Source organism: Acomys russatus, chromosome 8 (assembly GCF_903995435.1).
Source record: "Acomys russatus chromosome 8, mAcoRus1.1, whole genome shotgun sequence".
Classification (NCBI taxonomy): Eukaryota; Metazoa; Chordata; class Mammalia; order Rodentia; family Muridae; genus Acomys; species Acomys russatus.
This window is the reverse complement of record NC_067144.1, coordinates 13,968,070-13,990,563: the sequence shown is the minus strand read 5'-3', so window position 1 is coordinate 13,990,563 and position 22,494 is coordinate 13,968,070. Positions and strand designations below refer to the sequence as shown.

Here is a 22,494-nt window from a genome sequence, read left to right as displayed (position 1 = left end):
AGTGACAACTGTATCCTCCTAAGGGGAATTCATGTTGGTTTTTTCACAGCTACCCCCATTTACTTCTCTTCTGTATTATTTCCATAAGCTCTGGAAACCCTACATTCTATGTTTCTGCAATTTTATCATTTCAACAATGTAATTAATATAAATGTAACCATACAGCTACATAAGTTTGGAAGGAGATTTTATTTTTGTTGTACCTATAATATGCTTTTAAGTGAAATAGAATTACATCATCCCCCTTTCCAGCCCCTTCTAGATACCCTCCTGAACCCCCTGCATCCTGTTCCCAAGTTCATATCCTCTTCCATGATTACTATTATTACTATATACATTAAAATGGGTTTTTAAGATAAGCTTCTCCAGAGGTACATATAGATTGTTTATGTCAGAATTTTCCCTTTTGATAGACAAATAGTATTTCATAGTGCTATAGTTTGGTTAATGTCCATCCATTGAAGAACTTCTGTTTGTTTCTGGCATTAGTTTGCTGATGTTTTTCTCTCTTTTTCTCTTCTCCACAGACTCCTTCATAAGGAAAAAAGTTTTAGTTTTTATAAAGCCAGTGTCATAGTTAGAACTGATCGTCAACTTGACAAAGTGTAGAATCACCTAAAAAAAAAAAAAAGTCTCAATTGCATCTTCAGCAGTTTGGTCGGCGAGCATGTCAGGGAGGGACTTCCTGATTGTTAATGGTGTTGGGAGGCCCAGACCACTATGGGCAGCATCCTTCTAGCCTGGAGGTCCTGAACTGTATAAGAAAGCTAGCTAAACATGAGTCTCAGGGTGAGTCAGAGGGTGAGTCAGCAAGCAGCTTTTCTTTATGGTTTCTGCTTCAGGTTCCTGCAAGATTCTGTCCTGGCTTTCTTTAATAATGGACCATGACTTAGAAATCTGAGCCAAATAAACCTTTTTATTCCCCCAAGGGTGTGTGTGTGTGTGTGTGTGTGTTCTATCACAGTCACAGAGAGGTCATGAGGGCAATCCACAACATGAAATTTTCTCTTTATCTCCAGGGCTTTGTGAATCCTTTGAAGATAACATAGTTCTGAGTACAAGAATTCTTTCCTTCCCCCTAGTCTTGATTTTATCCAATCTTCCTTCAAGTTTTATGTTTCATATTGAAGTAGGAGACCAATAGGAGTTCTGTTTCTGTAAGATGGGAGAATTAGGCTGAGGTTTTTATCCCCCCACCTGTGACATAAGTGTCCAAGTTCTTGAGCCCCCATTGTTGAAAAGCTATTTTTCCTTCATGGAATTACTTCTTTGTACATGTGTCAGAAGTCAACGGGGTGTATCTATGTAGCTCAGCTCCTCAGTTTTCTACTCTGTTCCATTGATCTGCATGCCAGTGCTCTGAGCCATTGATTATGGCAGCTAATTAATAGAGCTTAAGATCAAGTGGATCAAACGGTACCACTTCATTTTTATTTTTTCCAAAATCTTTTTTGTCTGTGACAGCTTATAATATGTTCTTGAATTTTAGAATTATCTTATTTACATTTATAAAATATCATTGCAATTTTAACAAGTATTTCCTTAAGCCTATCTATCTATCTGGGAAGAATTAAAATCCTTAGTTTGTTGAGTTTTCAAAACCAAGTATAACAGATCCTTCACTTTAGTTAGCATTTTGAAATATGTGTTTTCTTAGACTTACTGTTTTTGAGTGATTGTACATAGTTTTCATTTTTAATTCCAGTGTTTTCATATTCAATATCAGAATACAAAAATATAATTACGTGTAGGTATTTGTCCTGTATTCTTGGGAACTTCCTTTAAAACTTTAGATCTCTGTTTTGGTAGATTCTCTTCATAGAAATTATCATGTTAAAATGGGAAATTTTATTTCAGTGCGTCTCCCCCACTCCCTTTTCTTGCTTAGCTTTAAATTCTAGCAGGAAGCTGGGTTACCAGAGGAAAGAGTAGGCATGGTCGTTTTGTTTCTGATTTTACATGGTAACATCCCATCTTCTAACCTGAAACACATTTACTACAGGTTGTTTAAAAGATGTTCCCTGCCAAACTTAAAAGATTCTATTTTGTTCTTTTTCTAAGAACATTGATTATTAATGGGTATGAAATTTTGCCATTTTAAAAAATTATTGATTGATAGGATAATGCGAGGTTTCTTCTTCAGTCTGTTAACATGATGGTCTATTAAGTCAACAAGGATTGGTTTTATGTTTACATATTGAAGATGCCCCCTTTGCAATAAATCCCCTTATCTTGTAATGCATCATTCTATTACTAACGCCAAGCTCTGCCTGATAATGTTTTGTTAAATACATTTCCTTATTTTTGAAGAGTATTGTTTTATAGGTCACCTTGTGAGAGGTGGGACCTCACAAGCCCCTTACCTATGCCAGATGAAACAGGGACAGGGTCAGGCTTGTGTGGCTAACTACAGCTCGGTAGGCTCATGAATGAAATGGGTCCTGCGCAGAAGACAGTTTGTAACCTTGTTCTTCAGTTTCTGCCACGTACATGTTTTTTATCCTTATTTCTGTGATGTGCTCTGAGTTTTAGACAGAAAGATATAGATTCCCTGTTTAGTGCTGAGCCCTTACAGCCACCTATTCTCTGATCACTTGTAGTCTCTGTGAGTATTACTTGTTGACCACTGCAAGAATAACTACTTTTTCCCCCGTTTATTTATTAACTTAATCTCTTTACAGCCTGATCCCAGCCAGCCCCTTCCCTCATGTCCTCTCCTCCCCATTACCTCCTGTTCTTAGAGAAGGGGAGGCCCCCAAGGGCTTTCAACCCACTCAGGCACCTCAAGTCACAGAAGGACTAGTAACATCCTCTGCCATTGGGGCCTGACAAGGCAGTCTAGCTAGGGGGAAGGCATCCAGTGTCAAGCAACAGAGTCAGAGCCAGGCCCTGCTCCCATTGTTAGCTTCTTTTTAAATGAAGGCTAAGAGCAACACTGCTCTGTCTACTTGTTTTATGAAATATTGAGAAAGGGGTGTTAGAGCCTTCAACTACTGTTACTAATTTTTTTTCTATTCCTCCTTTTATTTCTATTGTTTTTTTTCTCTACAGTTTTTCAGCTCTGTTTGGAGCATACACACTGTCTTAATTAGGGTTTCAATTGCTCTGAAGAGTCACCATGTCTGTGGCAACTCTTATAAAGAAAGCATCTAATTCGAGCTGGTTTAGAGTTCAAAGGGCAGGAGGCATGGTGCTGGAGGGGTAGCTGAGATTTCTGCATCTGGATCCAAGGCAGCAGGAAGTGGGGGTTAGAGAGAGAGAGAGACAGAGACAGAGACAGAGACAGAGACAGAGACAGAGAGATAAACAGAGACAGAGACAGAGAGACAGAGACAGAGAGAGACAGAGAGACAGAGAGACAGAGACAGGCTTGGCTTGAGCATATGAGATCTCAAATCCCACCCCCAGTGACACAAGTCCTCCAACAAATGTGCACCTACTTCAACAAGGCCACACTTCCTAATAATAGTGTCACACCCTAGTTGACATTTTATTCAAATCACCATACACACCTAGGTTTGCATGTGTTCTTGGTGGGCCCTCTCTATTTTCTTTATATAATGTTCCTCTCAGTTTCTGGTAATATTTATTATTATTTTTTTTTGTGGTGGGAAATGTTACTTTACTGAAGCCATAGCCACTTTTACCTTCTTTACCTTATTTTTAATCTTATGTGTGAGCATTTTGTTGGTGGTTAAGTCTGTGCTGTACACTTGTGTAGTGGAAGGCAGAAGCACTTCTTCGGTTCCAATGTGGGACATGAAAACCAGAAATGAAAGCTTAGGACACTGCTGGGCAATTAACCCCTTATTTCCCAAGGTCCTCAGTGAGTCCACTGCTGAACTCTAGTCTTCTTATGGTGGTTTCTATGAAACTTCCAGGGTTTTTGGCTGATTTTATTGGGAAGAACAGGGAAAAGCAAAACTACTTCACACTTTCAGATTACAAATCTCAAGTTTTCCCCCTCTAAAACATTTATTTTTATTTATATTTTATTTAGGCACAGAAAATATTATTCAATAGTTAATATCTTTCTTAGTTCTGGCATTTAGAATAATTGCTCACATCTTCTTTAAGCTTTTCTCTTTTTCTCATATAAACTTTCTTCTGTATTATTGAATTCAAACTTTGTTCACCCTAACACACTATAATTATTTCCTTAAGCCACTAAAAATTATTATACATGAATTTAATAATTGAATAACATTCTGTGTTGTGGAGGATCCATGATTTGGTCAACCTTTTTGCAAGCGTTGGGAAGTCAAATTCTTTCTAGTATGTGTGCATACTTCATCCTTAGATCTTAAATATTTATGGAACTGTACACTTTGTTGCAGCCTTTTATTACCAGACAGATGCCTGGTAATAATGACTGTATCACAGGACTGTAAATTATGAGTACTTGCAAGGCTGTTATGAATTTGCCTGCTTCTTGCCAGAAGTTAGTGCCGCTTTGTGGAGGCTCCAACCAGCTTTGGATAAGGCTATGGTGGTTTGGGTGAGAACGGCTCCCATAGACTCATAGATTTGAATGCTTGGTCCTGGTTGGTAGAGGTGTTTTTGGAAATGCTTAGAAAATGTGATGAAGCAGTGTGAACAGCCTCTGACAGGGACTGCATTGAGTGCAGTGGTGAATCTGGGAGCACAGCCTGTTACAATTATTTTTTATATAACTGTATTTGTTTCCCTTAGTTTCTCTCTTAACCTGGCTATCATACAAATAACGGAGACTTTAGTTTTTGTTTAATAATAAGCTTCACAGCACAAGAACTGAGCACTTATTAAGCTATTCTTAATCCTCCAAGCTAATTTGACTTCCTTGCATGGTGTATCCCAGTGATACTTGCACTTTATAGCTTTCCTGCTCCGTCTCCTTCCTGATGTCTCTTAGACCACTGCCCATAGGTCAATCCCCTGGCTGGCAGGAAGTCCATTCCTATTCTCTGCCCTGCTCAGTAATTGGCTATTAGCTGATATATATATATATATATATATATATATATATATATATATATGTGTGTGTGTGTGTGTGTGTGTGTGTGTGTGTGTGTGTGTGTGTGTGTGTTTGTGTGTGTGTGTATCATATGATATATGTCATATATATCATTATATATATGGGAAAATTGAAGAGCAGTGCTTATACAACACTGAAATAGGAGATTTTCAGAACAAAGATTGCAATCAGACATGGGGGATACAGAAATCAGCCTTTGAATTACACAATAACATTATGCCTACAAAAGCCCTTGAGGTAAGGCAGGAATGTCAGCAGTGAAGCAAAGGAAATCAACTTGAGAAACACCTGGAAGACAATCAATAGGCCTTGGGCTAATTAGATGTTTCGGGAAGGAGGAGGAGAGGAAAGGGAATTCCTAGAGTTCTGAGTCACAGCTGGCTGTGTAATGAATGTGCTGATTCAGAAAGCAGGGTGTAGGCAACGTGATTAGTTTTGACTTCTGGGTAACGCTGACCCAAGAAGGATCATGAAGAAAGTTGCAAGAGTTTTTTTTTTTTAATTATGTTACACTTATTCTCTCTCTGTCTCTCTCTGTCTCTGTCTCTCTCTGTCTCTCTGTCTCTGTCTCTGTCTCTCTCTGTGTCTCTCTGTCTCTGTCTCTCTCTCTGTGTTTCTCTGTATGTATGTGCATTTGCAATGCATCCATGTGTGCCGTGCAGGACGCATGTGGAGGTCAGAGGACAGCTTGCAGAAGTTGTTTCTTTCCTTCCACCCCATGGAAGGAAACTCAGGCTGTGAGGCCTGGGGGTAAGTACCTTTCTCAGCTGAGCTAATTGATTGCTCCCCTGCCCCTACCTCTTTTCTCAATATAAAGTCTGCGTAGGCCTGGAATTCATGATGCTCCTGCCTCAGCTTCCTGGCTGCAGGAGTGTGCTGCCTCTCCTGGTTCTGAGGCGGACTTTTAAAGATTGCTAGGATATGTTTTTATTACCCACCCCCCCACCAGGGAAGGAAGAAAGGCTGGAAGAACAAAACCAATTGCAAAGACAAGGCTGGATCCGAACAACTCCCAAAGAGGTGCTGAGCATGGAACAGCCCCAGGTGAGCCAGGAGTTACAGCAGCAGTTTTGTCCAGTTTTGTCTAGGTTTGTCCGGTTTGATTCCGATTACACAAAAGTAGAGAAAGGTAACCTCCTGTGTTGCCAGCAATGCCGTAGAAGGCAAGGCTCCCCCTCCTCCTCCTTGGGTATCTACACCACCGGGAAACATGAGATTCTGTTTCGTTGTTGTTTTGAAAGGTGGCTTAAAGAATAAGGCTTCTATGACTATACCTCTAGAACAATAGAAATGTCTTTGCAAGCCTGACAAATACCTTGTATAGAATCAACGCTGTTTGTGAAAAGCATAAGCAATCTCCAATGACCTTTTACAGGAAGAAAGATCCAGAGAGAGAAAGAGAGAAAGAGAGAAAGAGAGAGAGAGAGAGAGAGAGAGAGAGAGAGAGAGAGAGAGAGAGAGAGAGAGAGAGAGAGAGAGAGAGAGAGAGAGAAGTAACTTAACCTCACCAGACCTGGGTCAAGTCCATGTCCAAACCAGCAAAGGGGAAGAGATACAGCCTTGTTTGAGAACCACCATTCATGACTCTCGTCTATTTGGGGAGGGAGGAGGGCATGAGATTACCGCATTCTTTGTACCATAAGACGTACTTTAGGATGCGCCTTTTGGTCCGATTGCTGTTTTTACTGTTTTCTTGTTTTATTGCTCTAAAAACTGGGTGTGTCTTATGGTCAGGTGCTTCTAAGGAAAAAAATATATATATTTAGTCTGAAAAATACAGTACCTTCTCTGAACACACTGAAGTGACTGTTGCACACACTGGGTCTACCAAGTTGTAGCGGTAGGGTGGCTTGTGTGACAGAAACTTGCAGCGACAACCCTGCCAACAGAAAGCGCTGTGGCTCCTAAGAGCTTCCCACACATGTGGCATACGCAAACAATTTTTCTGAGTGGGCATTAGAATGTTCAAAGTTTGGCTCCTTTCAGTCAGCATTCTCCAAAGGCCTTGAGTGGCTCCAAAGGCCTGGCCACTTAGGCCTTTTCCCAGCAGAGATGTTTTTGTGTCAAATGAAAGGTAGAACTCTGTCTGAAGGCTTTCCCACATTCTGTGCAGTGTGTGACCTCTCTCCCATGTGGAACCACTGGTGCTGATAGCCATGGACCGGGTGGTGCAGTTTTTCCGGTACAGGCTGCACTCCTAGGGCCATCCACCTGTATGGGCTCTCAAGTGCTGATATAGGCCAGAGTGGGTCACACAGGGTTTCCCACACTGCTTGCACTCAGAAGGCCTCACTCAAGTGCATACTCTTTGATGAAGGATGCTTCCGCTGCCGTCTTTAAAGCACTTCCATGTTCCTTGCACTCAAAGAGACTTTCTCCAACATGAACTTTGCCATGCCGAATGACGGTAGACAGAGCACTGAAGGCTTTCCCATGCTTGCTGCATTTGTAAGGCATTTCACCAGTATGATTCCGCTGGCACAAAGCCAGTGTGTCCTTGTGGCTGAAGGTTTTCCCACATTCGCTGTGCCTGAAAGGTTTCTATTCCTGTGTGCACCTTCTGCTGCTTCTCCAGGGCGAGGTTTTCGGGGAGATCCCTGGTGCTGGAGGTCGGTGGTGTCTGGGTGATCTTGCCATGTCCTCTACACGCAGGCCTTCTCTGACACTGTTTTTCAAGGAAGCTCCTCATCTTCCTCTTTACACAGATAACCCAGAGAGCTAATGAGAGCAGGGCTCTCCATCATCTCCCTGTCACCCAGGATCTGGGTCACATTAAGGAGTTCTCATTTCTCTTGGTAGAAACTCCACTGCCCTGGGCTCTGACAGGGCCTTTTACTGCTCCCGAGATACCTTGCACTCAGGTAAGGCAAGCCCTGTGATCTTTACAGGAGGGCTAGGAGGGATGGATGTCTCTCCATCATCAAACTCTTTGGTCCCTTTACTTCATGTACAGCATGGAAATATTATCATGTTTATCTGGGGGCCATGGTACGGAAACCATCTCAAAACACCATGTTGAGGAAATATCTTATGGTTTTGAGTCAAACTTTAAAAAACATATTTATGTGTGTACACCTTATATGTGTGTCCATATGTATATGTATATATATACACATATGTGTGTATGTGTTTATATATGTATATGTGTGAGTGTGTGTGTGTGAGCGATAGAGAGAGAGAGAGAGAGAGAGAGAGAGAGAGAGAGAGAGAGAGAGAGAGAGAGAGAGAGCAAGAGAGATTGCATGTATGGAAGTTGGAAGACAGCTTTGTGGTTTTGATTTTCTCTCCTATCTTTGCATGGGTCTGGGTACTGAGCTCAGTTTGCCAGGAGTGAGCAGCAAGTGCCTGTTCCCACCGCACCATTACATCAGCTCTAGAATCAAACTTTAATCCCAAATTATATCTAAGTTTTTTTTAAACCTAAGTTTTTTTTAAACCAAGATACAAAATAACAAAACAAAAATTAATTAACAAAGGAAAACTTAGATTACTTTTTCCCATTCTCCTGTGAGAATAAATGTAATTATTCCTAAACAAATAAACAAGTAGACAAAAACATGAAAATAAAGGCAGCTGGAGATGAGGTCACATTTCTGTTGTCTTTGTAGAACATCTGGAATCAGCAGGGTGTAGCTCTCAGTGTATAAACTTCTGTGGAATGAAGGAGCCACCAAAAGTACAAAAACACTCATAAGAGAGTGTTTTTACTGGAGAATATGGGACATTAAATGCCACACATTATGTAGATATTAATATTACATTGTATAGCCACCTATAGGGGCACGAGAAACATTGAGTTTAATGGATTATTATCGACACCGAGTCACCATCACATTTTGTAAGAAATAGAACAATATTGATACAGTTTGAAAAAAGCAGCTATGGTGGATATTGGTGAGCCCCCTGCTGGCATCAGAAAGTAGTTTCTATATTACGTAAATATCCGTTGACCTGTTGACATGGTGAACAATGCCTGGACAAGTGGACTGTGAGATGACATTCGTGCTATGGCAGTGATTTGATAACATAGAAAAAAGAACATGCACAAAGTTATTGACTACAGTGAATTCTGGAAATATGGCTTCCATGCTTTCAGTTGAGCCATCTGAAAATGGATCAGGCTTCCTCAGGGACTTGCCTCAGCTCCATTGTGGGTGGGCGTGCTGGATGTTACAGATGTGGAGAAAGCAGTGCGTGGTGGTGTCACTCGTCTCTTATCCATTGCAGAGCTCAGAAGAAGGTTCTCACCCTATTTTCCTGGGCCAAGTGAGGGATAACGGCTCAGGGAGAAAGACACAGCCACACTGGGGCATCAGTTTGCTGTCAACATCATTTTCCCATTCATTAGTTAAAGACTCCTGGAATAACATTGGGAGATGATCATTTCTTCTCCTATGGTTTCTTTCCTTCTTGTGTCCTTTTGAAGAATGATCATAAGGTCTCAGCTCTCCTATCCAATAGCTGAGTTGGTTTGGATGTGTGTTAAGGAGTCACCAGATCCCAGCATCTGAGCATCACGTCTGACCTGTTGTCCAGTCTGTAATGTTACAATCTACCTGTTTAGACTGAAAGCCTTACAAGGCAAACCAAGCCTCTTCTTCATTCAGAACTTTTTCTAGATCTGCTGTGTGGCAGAAGCTGTTCTGCTCCGTGCCAGGGATTCAGCAATCAACATGACAGATGGAAACTCTTCTGAGCTTTTAAAATCTGCATTCTATTAACACCACACACATACTTACACATACACACACACAAATACACACAAGGACACACATACAAATACACACAAGGACACATACACACATGGAGAGAAACACACACACACACACAGAAACATACATAGATGTACACACAAGTACACACACAGACACATACACAGAGATATACATAGACACACACACAGACACATATACACAAAAATTCAAAGACACACAGAGACACATATACATACAAATTCAAGAGACACATACATACACACATATATATAGACACACAATACACACACAAACACACAAATATAGACACACAGACATAAACACAGACACAGACAGACACAGGCACAGACATAGACACAGACACAGACAGACATGCACATGCTCCAGATAAAATTATCAGATGGAGATAAGAGCTCCTAGAGATGTAAAAAGTGAGGTGCTGGGGAGTGGTTGAGATCTAAGTGATGTGGGGTGACCAACTTACCAATGTGTCATTGAGAACTTACCAGTCAACCCTCAGCCCACTTTCCTCACCGTAGCAGCTTCTATCTGATTGACACGTGCACATCTTCAATCTCACCTCATTCTTACAGTCGTTTCTTTCTTTCTTTTTTGTTTGTTTATTTGTTTTGATACAGAGATTATTACTCTGGTTTATTTTAGCTGGGGAGTCACTTCCAGATGATAAACTGACAAGTCCTCTAACAGGAGCATTTCCCCTTATGTGTGCCATCTCTTCTCCCGCACTCTCCTTCTTGTGGGTTTTGGGTCAGCATACTGTGTGGTGTGCAGGTTGCTTAGACAGGTGGTGACCTCGGTTACTGGCCTGATTGTGCTCTCAGGTTTGGGGCTTTTTATTTTTCTCATACTTCTGGCATCAAATACGTCTACTTTCCCTGTCTTTTCACAGGCTGATTCTCAGGAACTCAAATGATTCTCCTATAATTCAATTCAATTCCTTAACTACCTAATGGTAGTTTCAGACTCCCTGAGCTTATAGGCTCAATTGGATAAGCATGTCCCCACCTCAAATGCCAGTCACAATTATGTGGTCCCCAGATTTCTCACCCTTAGGTCTGTCTTGGATACAATGTCATGTAGTTCCCATAGGCCTCAAACAGCTACGTTTGATAATGTGCTAGGATGGTTCACAAAACTGAAAAATGTTTTGCTTATTTATTAATAGTTTTTGTTTATTACAAAGAATAAAAATGAACAGCCAGATGAAAATGTTTGTGGCGATCTAGAAGGGTCCTTGCTCAGTGGTCTCTGTCCACATTGAGTGGAGACAGCTTCTTGGCTGAGACCTCCATGTGACTATCAACTTGAAGCTCTCTGATGCTATCACTTGGGATCTTATGGGGGGTTGCACTCCACAGACAAGATTGACTCTGAACCCAGTCTCCAGCCTTCCGCCGTCCATCCCCTGAGATGGGAGGCAGGACCGAAAATTCCAACCCTCTGGCCACCAACTCCCATACCAAAGCTCCCCTCCCCAAGTCATCTTAGCGTTTCCCAGAGCCTGTAAATTGAAAGTGACAGTGAAAGGCCCAAGTGGACCAAAAGCATACACTACTATCTATCATTCAGGAAACCTCCTGAGTTATGCTTGCTTCGTGTCAGGACCCCGGGGAGAAAAAGATCAAATTCATTTCTTGTTATGTTGAGGATATGCCCAAGAAAAGACGTTCCAGTTTCAGCATCTCAGAAGAGCTTAGGAAATATCTCTTGTCCAGCACCTGCTGGGCTGAGGGATTAGACTGCTGTCTGCAGTCTGAGTGGCTCTTGGGTGGAGTGCCTCTTGCTGATTTCTTCACACTCTGCAGCGTGAAGCTTGTGAAAACCTGTTTAAGGCAAACCTAGAACTTGTCTGGGCGGGCACATCCATTAGCTCAACTGTGAACAATCAGCAAGTGTTCAATCCCTGTCCCAGTGACACCTGCTAATGAGAGTATCAGAGGGCTGAGGAGGAGGAGGAGGAGGAGGGAGGATCTTTATGAGAGGCTGGCTTGTTAGACAGAAAGAATTTTAATTAAGAGGGATTTGGCTTTGGTACTTAGCAGGTTCTTCTTTTGACCTCCTTGAACCTAGTCTCTCTTACTCTGACCCATGGTCGATGAGACTTTCTGTGTAGGATTGTGAAAGCGAAGTATATTTGGAAAAGTATGTGTTTAGAGTGATGGCAGCATAGTAAAAAATTATTGTCCACAGGAACACCCTCAGCCCAAGTTTAGGTGGACAATCACTCACAGGTAAGGGTGCTACCACCTTGTCTGCTGTCAAAGGGTTGGATGGGTAATTTTCCCAGCAGCTGTCTGGAGTGACAAAGAAGAGTTTCCATAGTCCTGGATGACAGCATCCCAGGCTAAGAACAGGGAATGGAGTAGTTGAAAGAAACTGAAGTCCCAAGCAGGTCCACCTATCCTGCCTGCTTTCACAGTCAGACCATTGCCTTGACGTAGTGACCATAGGCCGTAACCTCTCCTCTGATGGCAGGAGAATGCTGGAGTAGAGCATCCACAAGAGGTCCACCCAGAGCGGTGGGCCAGAAAAGATTGAGATGTAGTTTGTAAGTAAATTTTCCTTTGGGCAGCCATTAGATGAAGTAATATCCTTATCGTACAACCCCAAATCCCTCCTAACCTAAAGCTATCTCCCTCCCTTGTCCTCCCTTGCCCTCTCCTCTTCTCTTTCCTCCTTTCATCCTCCCTCCCCTCCCCATTCTCCCTCCTCTATCCTTTCTTATCCTCTCCCCTTCCCTTCCCTCTCTCCTTCTATCCCTTCCCCAACCCTCTCCCCATCCCATGTCTGCTTTTACTTCTCCCCCTCTCCTCCCTTCCTACCTCAACCTCTCTCTCTCTCTCTCTCTCTCTCTCTCTCTCTCTCTCTCTCTCTCTCTCTCCTCTCTCTCTCTCTTTTCGAGACAGGGTCTTGCTATACAGCACAGGCTTTGAACCCACAGTTTAGCTCAGGCTATCTTTGAACTCGTGATCTTACTATCCTGCTGCCAAGTGCTGGAATCACAGGTGTGGGCTGTCATGGTCAGGTTCAGAGGTGCATTTTTAAACCATGCACGGCATTCCTCTCGGACAGTAAACTGTCCTTTCGTCCTTAAATAGGCTTCATGCTTGCATTCCCTGCACTTCCCCTGAAGGTTAGCCTTCCACCTGAAGCCCCCTTTCTCTTATCCTCCTTTCCCAGCTATGGAAATTTTACCAGTTCTTTCCAAGTCAATTTTAAGTAGCCATTCTCCTGCAAGGCCTTTGCTAATTATCATCTCCGGAGGATCTCTTCATGAATTTGAAACTAATTGAGCCTTTTGTGCGTTTCATATGGCACTTGATAATTTTTTTTTTGTCCTGAATTATAGCTATTTTAAAATTCACCCCCTCTCCTGCTAGACTTTTGAGGGTGATAACTTAGCTTTGGCCAGACATACCTTACCCATGACCCTAGATGCAGTTGACAATTTTAATTGAACTGAAGTGAGCCTTTGTCCTGGGAAGTAAAGCATGGGAATGCTTTGATGTTGGTTTCCTTGCTTTTGGTGCTGCATGGAAGCGTTGTTCTTCTGTTTCGTTCAGCAATCCCGTGAGGAGGGCAGCTGTGACTAGATAGGTGGCATTCCAGAGCTGAGCATGAGGGCCAAGCCACATTCCAAACCAGGAAGTGAAATTAGGTTAAGTGAAATTCCCAGTAGCACGGGAGACACTGAGGCTAGAGAGGGCATGGAATTCAAGGAACTAGAAACAGTCATGAGGGTGGTGGGTGGCTGAGACAGACAAGGAACAGGGTAGGGTGACGTCAAGCATGCAGGCAGGAAGAAGAATCATGCTATAGTCTTTTCACTTCCTTTCTCACCACCTCAGTTTCCTGATCCATAGGTTCCTGGTCTGTATTGTAACCACTACAGAGCATGATGGTTGTACAGTTGTGCCTTGTCACTGTACTGAAATACCTGAGGCAGGCCATTGATGGCCAACCAACCAACCATCAACCAAACCAAGTCAAGCTTCCCCTCCCCGCAAGCCAGATTTATTTGTTTCATAGTTTTGGAAGTTGGAAGTACAGACTGAAGAAAGAAGCTGCCCCGCAGATACGGGGAGGGTGGGAGGGGGTGTGGTGCGTGCAGGCGAAGGTTTACATCTCCCAGTAAAATGCTACCCAGGGCTAACCTTGTTTGGAATGAAATCAAACGAGACTGCGTAGCCCAGGGTGGTGTGGCCACAGACAAAACTTGCATCTGACACAGGAAGCCAGAGAATATGCTGGGCTCAGGTTCAGGCTCAGGTTCCTGCAACAACTTGTGTTGCCATCACGCTGGGCAACTGAGGCTCTCTTCTAAGCCATGTCTCTGATTATGGAAGGATGCTCACTATTTCCCATCCCTCAAAGGTTCTACTCTCTTCAATACTCCCACTTAGAAGCCAAGCTCTGGGGCTGGAGAGATAGCTCGATGGTTAAGAAGCACTGAGGCTCTTTCAGAGGTTCTGAGTTCAATTCCCAGCAACCACATGGTGGCTCACAAACATCTGTAATATGATCTGATGCTCTCTTCTGGTGCACATAAATAAATAAACAAGTGAACCTTTAGAAGCCAAGCTCCAGACATACAAACTCATAGGGAAGAAAAAACTTTATCAAAATCTTAGCAGTGTTCCGTTAGCAATAAGTATGCATCCTTTCCCTCCATAGCTTCTAAACTGAAACTATTTCAGGTCTGTGGTATTGAGAATATCATCATAGGTACTAGCACCTAAAAGTCTTCCCTAGGTGGGGGAGACTACAATTTCGACAGCAAACGTTTAAACACCAGTACTGCTTTCCTGTGTGTGTGTGTGTGTGTGTGTGTGTGTGTGTGTGTGTGTGTGTGTGTGTGTGTGTTGGGGGCGATGCTAGGAGGGCCTGTCCTCTGCCATGGGGCTGCTTCCCACACTTCCTGGCTTAAGGACCCTAGAGTCAACACTCACCATGTCCCCTGGAAAGCAGAATCACTGTGGGTGGGAATCATTGGCTCTTGGGGTGAGTGAAGAAGAGAAGACTACTCAGCTGATGAGAGGGAAAATGGGACCTGACTGACATGTGGCCTTGGTTCAAGGAAAAGAAAGTCTGGCTACGACCACAGGAAGTGGGAGAAACATTTGCTCCATTAAGGGATACCTCTTCTCATTCTGGATGGTGTTTTCTGTATCTTTCTTCCTAAGAACTGAGGGATTTATAATTAAATTGCCTGTTCATGATGCATTCACATTATTTGTTCATATACTACATTAACTTAGTGATGAACCTACCACCATATAGCGTGTTCTGTCACTGAGGCTGGCCTTGAGTTTATGATCCCTCTGCCTCAGCTTTCTGGGGTTACAGGTACATGCCACTGGGCTTGAGTTCACTTTAAGAACTGTCTTTTGTCTCCCCAGCAGAGTAGTTACTGTCTTGCCTATGTCTTCATTATCCCCCTTAAATCGAATTTGTTTTAAATTTTATTTTTAAAAAGTTATAATATTGTCGCATTCCTTTGCACCTGCTCTTTCTGCTGTTTTTTCTTCTTTTTTTTTTTTTTAAAAAACTGAAAGTTCATATTCTTGACATATGACTGAAATCCCATGGTGTGTGCAGATTGCTGGCATAACATCTCAACTCATTAAATAGTTTGGGTTATTTTATGCATGTCTTTTTTGTCATCTCCAGCTGAGCTTTCACAGTGTAAGAATCTGGGGCTAACATTTTTACAACTTTGGGCATATTTCAAAAAGAGATGTATGAATAACAATTTTTATGTGAAAATAACTGGGGAAACAAGTTGAAGAACTAGTTACCAAGTCAAAGCAACAAACAAACAAACAAACCACAAACCATTTCCACTGCGCACCCCACACCCCCCTGCTCCAAATTTCTGAGTTAGGCTGGTCAGGTTGAGAATTTCTCACTTGAATCTAAATTTCAAATTAACTTAGAAGACTATGGAATTCTCCTTTTGCCTAAGAATGGCAAGTGAGAAATTACTAGGACAGAATTTTTCTAGGTCTTCGAGTGAAGGCAAGTAGCAAAGCAAATCACCGCCCCCCCCTTCCACTAACACAATCTGCTATAAGACATGCAAATTACAGTGAAACATTTTTTTCCACACCCAACATTTGGAAATAAGGGGCTAGAGATTATTCAGGGAGGTGAGCTCTAAAAAAATGTGATCTTTTAAAATTTTCCAGTGTTTAATGAAATTTGTAGAGATGCAAAGTAGTCTAGGCTAGCACGATTTGAAAGCTATATGACTGAGTGACTTAATGTGTTTAAAGGAAGCACATAAGAACCAGGCTGAGGGATGGTTGTAGACTATTCTAGAGCCCATTATAAGAACCATGCTTGCATTGGATTTCAGTCACAGAAATATCCTGATGTGGAAATTGTGGTATTGGTAAGCAACATGTTCTTGGTGCTAACACACGTGCTTACCTGGTTGGTATGACAAGAACATTGTTTCCCTCTTTTAGTGTGCTCAGGTTCTGAGAGCTTCTGATCTCTTGTCCTCCTATGAAGGGTCACTCTTCCAGGAGGTCATGGGACTCAAAGGCTGAAAGCTACACTGAGGGCTTGTTGGGAACCTCACATGATGGCAGATAGCAAGATTCTGTCCTAGATGTCAGTCTCACTTGCTCATTCATGCTCCTAGGACATACCAATTCTGCATTTACCAAGTCCTTGGCTGTGCAGTCCCACCCCTACATTTCTGAGACTGAACTCTCAAAGAGTAGCTTGAGTCAGCCTCGCAGACCTTCTAGAACAGTGCCTTGGAATGCCCCTGTGAGATCTCTGTATGCGTCTCTGTGTTTATGTGAGGAAGAATGTGTGTGTGAGAAGATAAAGAAAGCTGTCCTGTAATGAGTTGATTATTGCATAATATTCATTGGACATCTTTTTTTCTTTCTTTTTTTTTTAAGACAGGGTTTCTCTGTGTAGCCTTGGCTGTCCTAGACTCTTTGTAGACCAGGCTGGCCTCAAACTCAGTGATCTGCCTGCCTCTGCCTCCCAAGTGCTGGGATTAAAGGCGTGTGCCACCATGCCCAGCTTAGAAATCTTTCTAATATTTTTTTCCACATCAATCTCTTTTTGTGGGAGGTATCAGTAAGCAGAAAGCAGGAGAGAGGGAATAATTTCTTCAAGCATATTATTAGACATAGAAGGCACTTTATAATGGAAGAAACAAATCATTACAAGGTGATAATGAGGGCGCCATGTTAACTTTTGTAACTTACAGCCCTCATCTGTCAATAGTTCTTGTAATGAGATTTACTTCAAATAAGCAACCACAGAACATGCCTTGTGCACATTTGTTGACCCTTTCTACAGGAAAATTTTACAGTGTATCAAGGACCATGAGCCACTAAGGGAAGTGGCTGTGTCCACCAGCCTGAAAGGAAGCAGCTTTGGAATTACGGAGTGGCCTAAGAGGGATGGATGGGGTTGTCTTGTCACAAACACTGTCCACCCCTGCTTTTGGACTGTATAGCACTAGTGATAGTACCCATGGCCGCACTCAGATGATGAGGGATTTGCCACCTTCTGGAGACCTCTCCACTGCTCTTTGCTCAACCTTACAGTTCAATTCCTCCATCCCCAATCTAGGCATTTCTATAGGTGAGGGAAGTAATTTTACCTCTGTCATAGTCTAGCATATGTCTGCTATTTGGATGACACATAACAAGCTTGTCCAACTAAATTAAACTGAAATTAAGGCTAGAGGAAGAAGAGACAATTAGGAACTATGTGTTGCAACACCAGTTTTGAGTTATATATGGGCTTTGGGCCTTGGGAAATAAAGTTAATTTTTTTTCAACTCACTGGGATAATTGTAAAGTGCTTAGAGAGGGACTTTAAGCTGCTCAATAACCATTAGTTTCCAGCATTGTCATCTCAATGATCATTAGTTAGTGGGAAGAGCCTTTTTATAAATAATCACTTTGAACTTCAGCTTTCTTAACTAGAGAAAGACGCGATCATGCCTGAAACCTTTTGGTCAGGAATCAAGCTTCATTTCTTTCCACCCTCCCTTCCCCCACCCCTGTCCTCCCTTTTTCCATCCTCCCTTCCCCCACCCCTGTCTTCCCTCCCCAGACCATTCACTCCTCGCCTCCACTCCATCCCTAAAAGTAGTGTTCGTTCAGTTATCTTTACTGGCTGACGCTTGGAATCGCTTTTTGTTCCCTTTTAGGAAATATTTGGCTACCAGACTCAAGGCTGCCGGAAAGCACTCTGTCTCATTGGATCCGTCTTCTCTCTCGGAATCCTCCCATTGGTATTTTACTGGAGGCCAGCTTGGCATGTGTGGGCACACTGTGTTCCGTGTTCCCTGCAAGAAGCAGATGTTGTGTTGCTGAAGACAACGGTAAGTAGACATCTGTTTTTGTAGATGGTGTCCCTTTCCCCCCCGCCCCCGGATATTGTGTTGTAAGATGGTTGGGGAAGATGTCCCCAAGGCAGAGGGCATGTTCCTTTATAACTGTACATCTTTCCAGAACCCAGAAAGTTGTCTACAATCGGGTTTCTTAAGAAGCATTGCTTTATAGGGTAGTCCTTTGAAAATGGCAACTTCTGCAAATGTTAGAGCCAATGCAAGCATGCTGACTGCTGGAATAATGGGTAATAGAGAATAGTCAAGTCAGGCCACAAGCTACTACTGACCCTTGCCTTCAAGCCTGGCACATAGATGCCTTTATCTTTCACATAAATGGCGCTGGAAAGGGCACACGGGAGTTTGAAAGACAAGGAGCATCCCACTGAGGAAGCTTCTTCTTCCTCTGCTGATTGGGGAGAGCTATAGTTTTCGCTATGCCTCTGTCCTGTCCTGCAGAAACACCAGGGCACAAAATGCAGCTATTTTTGTCACTGAGGTCCTTGTCACTCTCCGCTATTATGGAGGCTGTGTGGTCAGGTGAGCCCTTTCTGCTCATCCTCATGTCACTTCCTTGTGGCACTCATGACACTGAGATCATAGTCATCACCCCTGTAGGAAAGCCAGGTCCACAAGGGGAGGGACTTCCTTACTTGTTAACCCCAACACTCCCAGATCCTGCATCTGTAGGGGGTGGCTGACAGGCTGACCCGGTACTTCTACTATACCACGGAATGAAACGACAATCTCTTGGAGGATTCTCTCCTGACTAACTTTCCCTGTTATTTTAACAAGGCATTGGCACAAGTGACCTGAGGCAACAATCAGTTTTGATAAATTAACCTCTAATGCAGCGGTACTCAACCTTCCTGATGCTGTCACCCCTTAATACAGCTCCTCATGTTGTGGTGACACCCTCCCCCCCCAACCATAAAATTATTTTTGTTGCTACTTCATCGGATACCTGATATGTGACTCTCGTGAGAAAGTTGCTCAACTTCCTCTAATGGGATTGCGACCCACAGGTTGAGAACCACTTACTATTGGGAGTGTGACACATTTTTATATGTCCCAGTCATTCCAGATAAACATTTTTATCTATGTGGCAAGAGAGAAGAATAGTAGTATATTTTACAGCTGGTCAGCCAGTCGGAATGAAACAGCTCACTGCCTCCTAATGAATCAAAGAAACCAAAACACCCAAACAAGCTACAGCGAAACCTGTTACCTAACAAAGCTTGTTTTATTAACCCAAGAGTCCAATCAGCTTCATCTTTGTTGGCTTGTGCCATAAGAACCAGTCCCTCCTTTAGCTGGATTCTGGTCTCTTCAGATCACTGCATGATATATGAACCATCACATGAATGGTCGCTTAGAGACTAGCTCACAGCTTTGACCATATTTAATTAGGTATTCCGGAGAACAAACTTCTAGATGAAGAAATCCAGAGAGTGTTATGCAGGAGGAATGGCTCCTTGGTCTTTTACTAGAGCTTTACCTCAAGGCTCACATTATGAAGACTTGTAGAATGTTCTGGAGGGAAAAGTGCCAGGCGCTTACCATTAGGCATTTGATAGGTGAAAAAGTAAAGCCCTGGGAATATGGTTAAATTTACCTCAGCTCAAAAAGGGAGACAGAACAAGGTCCCATGTGTTCTAGACTTTCATCTAGGCCTGCTCCCACCATACTGCCCTTATGTCACTGGTGTTCCAATGTCAACTGGCACCAGAATGACCCAGGGCCCTTTGGAAACAGGTTGTAGGCCCCAGCCCTCAGCCCCTCAAGTTTACCAATCTATTGGACTTGGTTTGGGGCCCAAAGAAATTGTGTCCTCAGTGAGGTCTCAGGTGATGTTAGATCCTTTGGTGATGTTAAACTAAATAGTGCGGAAAAACTTCTAGAAATAGTCAGAACTCCTATCCATCAATTCACTTGTTCTTTGGGAGAGGAATAGAGACCAGTATATAACGTTTGGCTCAGCCACAGATGTTTATAGAGTATGGAGAGGGAAACAAAACTCCATATTCAGCCAACTGTTACAAGTGGACTTTCCACACGCAGCTTCAGTGTCTTACCAAAGCAGGTGTGTTTTCTGGGCCACTGAGTGGAGACATAATTATTTATGAAAGAATACCATTTGGGGCTCTTTTTTTATGGTCCTTTTTTATAGCCTCAGTGCTTTGCAAGTGGTCAGGCAGCATTTTTACCACCGTGTTACATGCTAAGCTCAGGATCCTTTTATTCGGACACTATTCCATGGGAATGAAGAATCCATGAAGCTCTGATCCTGCAGCATGAAAAGAATTCAACTCGACCCTACACCAAACTGGTTCCCAAATGTCAGCGTTCTTGCTGCCAAAGAAGCAGAAGGTCAGAAGTCACTGAGCCCTCTGCCTCTCAGACTACAGCTCTGAGGACTCTTGGCTGGCCATCCGCACCCCACCCCATGCTGCCGGAAGACCCAAGGCACAGATGGGAGTAAGAGAAATGGGCAAGAAAATGGAAAAGGAAAGTAGGAAAATGAAGAAGATGGAAGGGGGAAGCAAGTTAAAAGAAAACAAAGAAGAAGAAGGAGGAGGAGGAAGAGGAGGAGGAAGAGAAAGAGGAAGAAGAGGAAGAAGAAGAAGAAGAAGAAAAAGGAGAAGAGGAAGAAGAGGAAGAAGAAGAAGAAAAAGGAGAAGAGGAAGAAGAGGAAGAAGAAGAAGAAGAAGAAAAAGGAGAAGAAGAAGAAGAAGAAGAAAAAGAAGAAGAAGAAGAAGAAGAAGAAGAAGAAGAAGAAGAAGAAGAAGAAGAAGAAGAAGAAGACAAGAAGAAGAAGAAGGGGCCAGTGCAGAGGCGGATGGGACCCTGTGGGATTTGCTGTCAAAAGCCAGACTTCTAGTCCCAGTGCCTTAAGTTTTAAGGTTTTCAGAACTTTGATTACTCCATCTGTAAACCCAAACTAGTGACTAGTCAAGTATGTAGTATTTCTTGAATTGACATGAGGTGATTGGTTATGTATGTGAAAACCATCTACAAACTGAACTAGATCATCAAAGGCTGGTGGTGTGTGTGTGTATGTGTGTGTGTGTGTGTGTATGTTGTGACATGTGTGTGTTTGTATGCATCTCTGTGTGTGCGAGTATGTATATATGTGTATTGTACATGGGTATGTGTGTGTGTATACCTATGTATATGTGTTTATTATTCCCAACCCTCCAAAAGCTTTCTATGCAAGAGTGCGTGCTATTTCAAGGCACACCTGTGTGCTTGGATGATGTGTTTTCTTCATCCTCAGCAGCCCTAGCATGCCTGCGCTCTGAGGACGTGCTCTGAGACTAGGAGTCTAGAGACTTTTCTTCCCCCAGCCAGGTGGTCTCTTCCAGCTTTGTTCTTTTTTTTGTTTTTGTTTTTGTTTGTGTGTTTGTTTGTTTGTAGTTGTGTTTGCAAATAGACATCCCCTGGAGAGACGCATCACTTCCCTGGCCGCTCTGGAAGCTATACCCATCATGGAGGGAGTCTCTTCCCTTTCCTTCACTCAGGAGAATCTATCAAGCCCCTCCCACTCCCCCTCCAGAACTAATCAGAGAAGCCTTAACTCCCTCCAATCTTGCCTTTTCCATCTTGATTTCAACTTTAATTTTTAATTACCTGCTCTTATGTGTCATTTAAAATGGATTCGCTATGCCAGAGACTCTCCAAATAAATGAGCTTCTAAATTGGCCTTTATGCAATTAGACAAGAACTCAATTATTTCCAGCGTTCTAACTATCTGAGACTTGGAGAAAAATATGCTTGCAGCATCAATAGTTTAAAAAGTCTACTGCTAGGTTATTGCATTAAAACGACAACTTCAAAGATTTTGCTTGAATTATTTGGCACTAGCTAGAACCTAGCATGTTCCCATCAGGAGACCAGAATGACTCCTACCCAAGACTGCATTGTGTATCTGTTCTTCCTCTTATTAAAAAATCAGTGCTTGCTATTTAGCATCAATCTCAAGCTGGCAAGATTACAGTTTATTATCATAGATACTGAGTAACCAGTCACTTCTCTACATAAAAGGCTGTCATGTGCTTGCTGGAAATCCTCAGTATTCAGCATTATTTTCAGTGTTTTTTCTTATTAAGCAGTACTTAAGTATGAGATTTTTATCTTCTTTTTCCCCCTCCAAGAGACGAGTGTAATTACACTCTTATTTCATAAATTTTAAAATGCATTTGATTCATCATTCATCTGTTTGTGAATTTTAACCCATTTCTGCAGTGTTGCTTCATTTCTATGCAAATAGCATGATTACATTCATCGACGCTCTGAATTAAATGTTCCTGCTGATTTCCATATCTTTGTTATAATTACAGACACACTTTCCCCTTTTATTGTCATTGTATGGCACG

At 42.5% G+C, this 22,494-nt stretch overlaps 1 protein-coding gene across 1 annotated transcript in view; it reads left to right on the top strand.

The window, feature by feature from the left end:
* The window catches only part of Atp13a4 (ATPase 13A4), a 145,582-nt gene that overhangs the window by 49,722 nt on the left and 73,366 nt on the right, over positions 1–22,494 (top strand). The window contains 2 exon segments of the mRNA XM_051150538.1: positions 7,720–7,875; positions 17,939–18,112. Coding sequence (XP_051006495.1) covers positions 7,720–7,875; positions 17,939–18,112 — 330 coding nt within the window.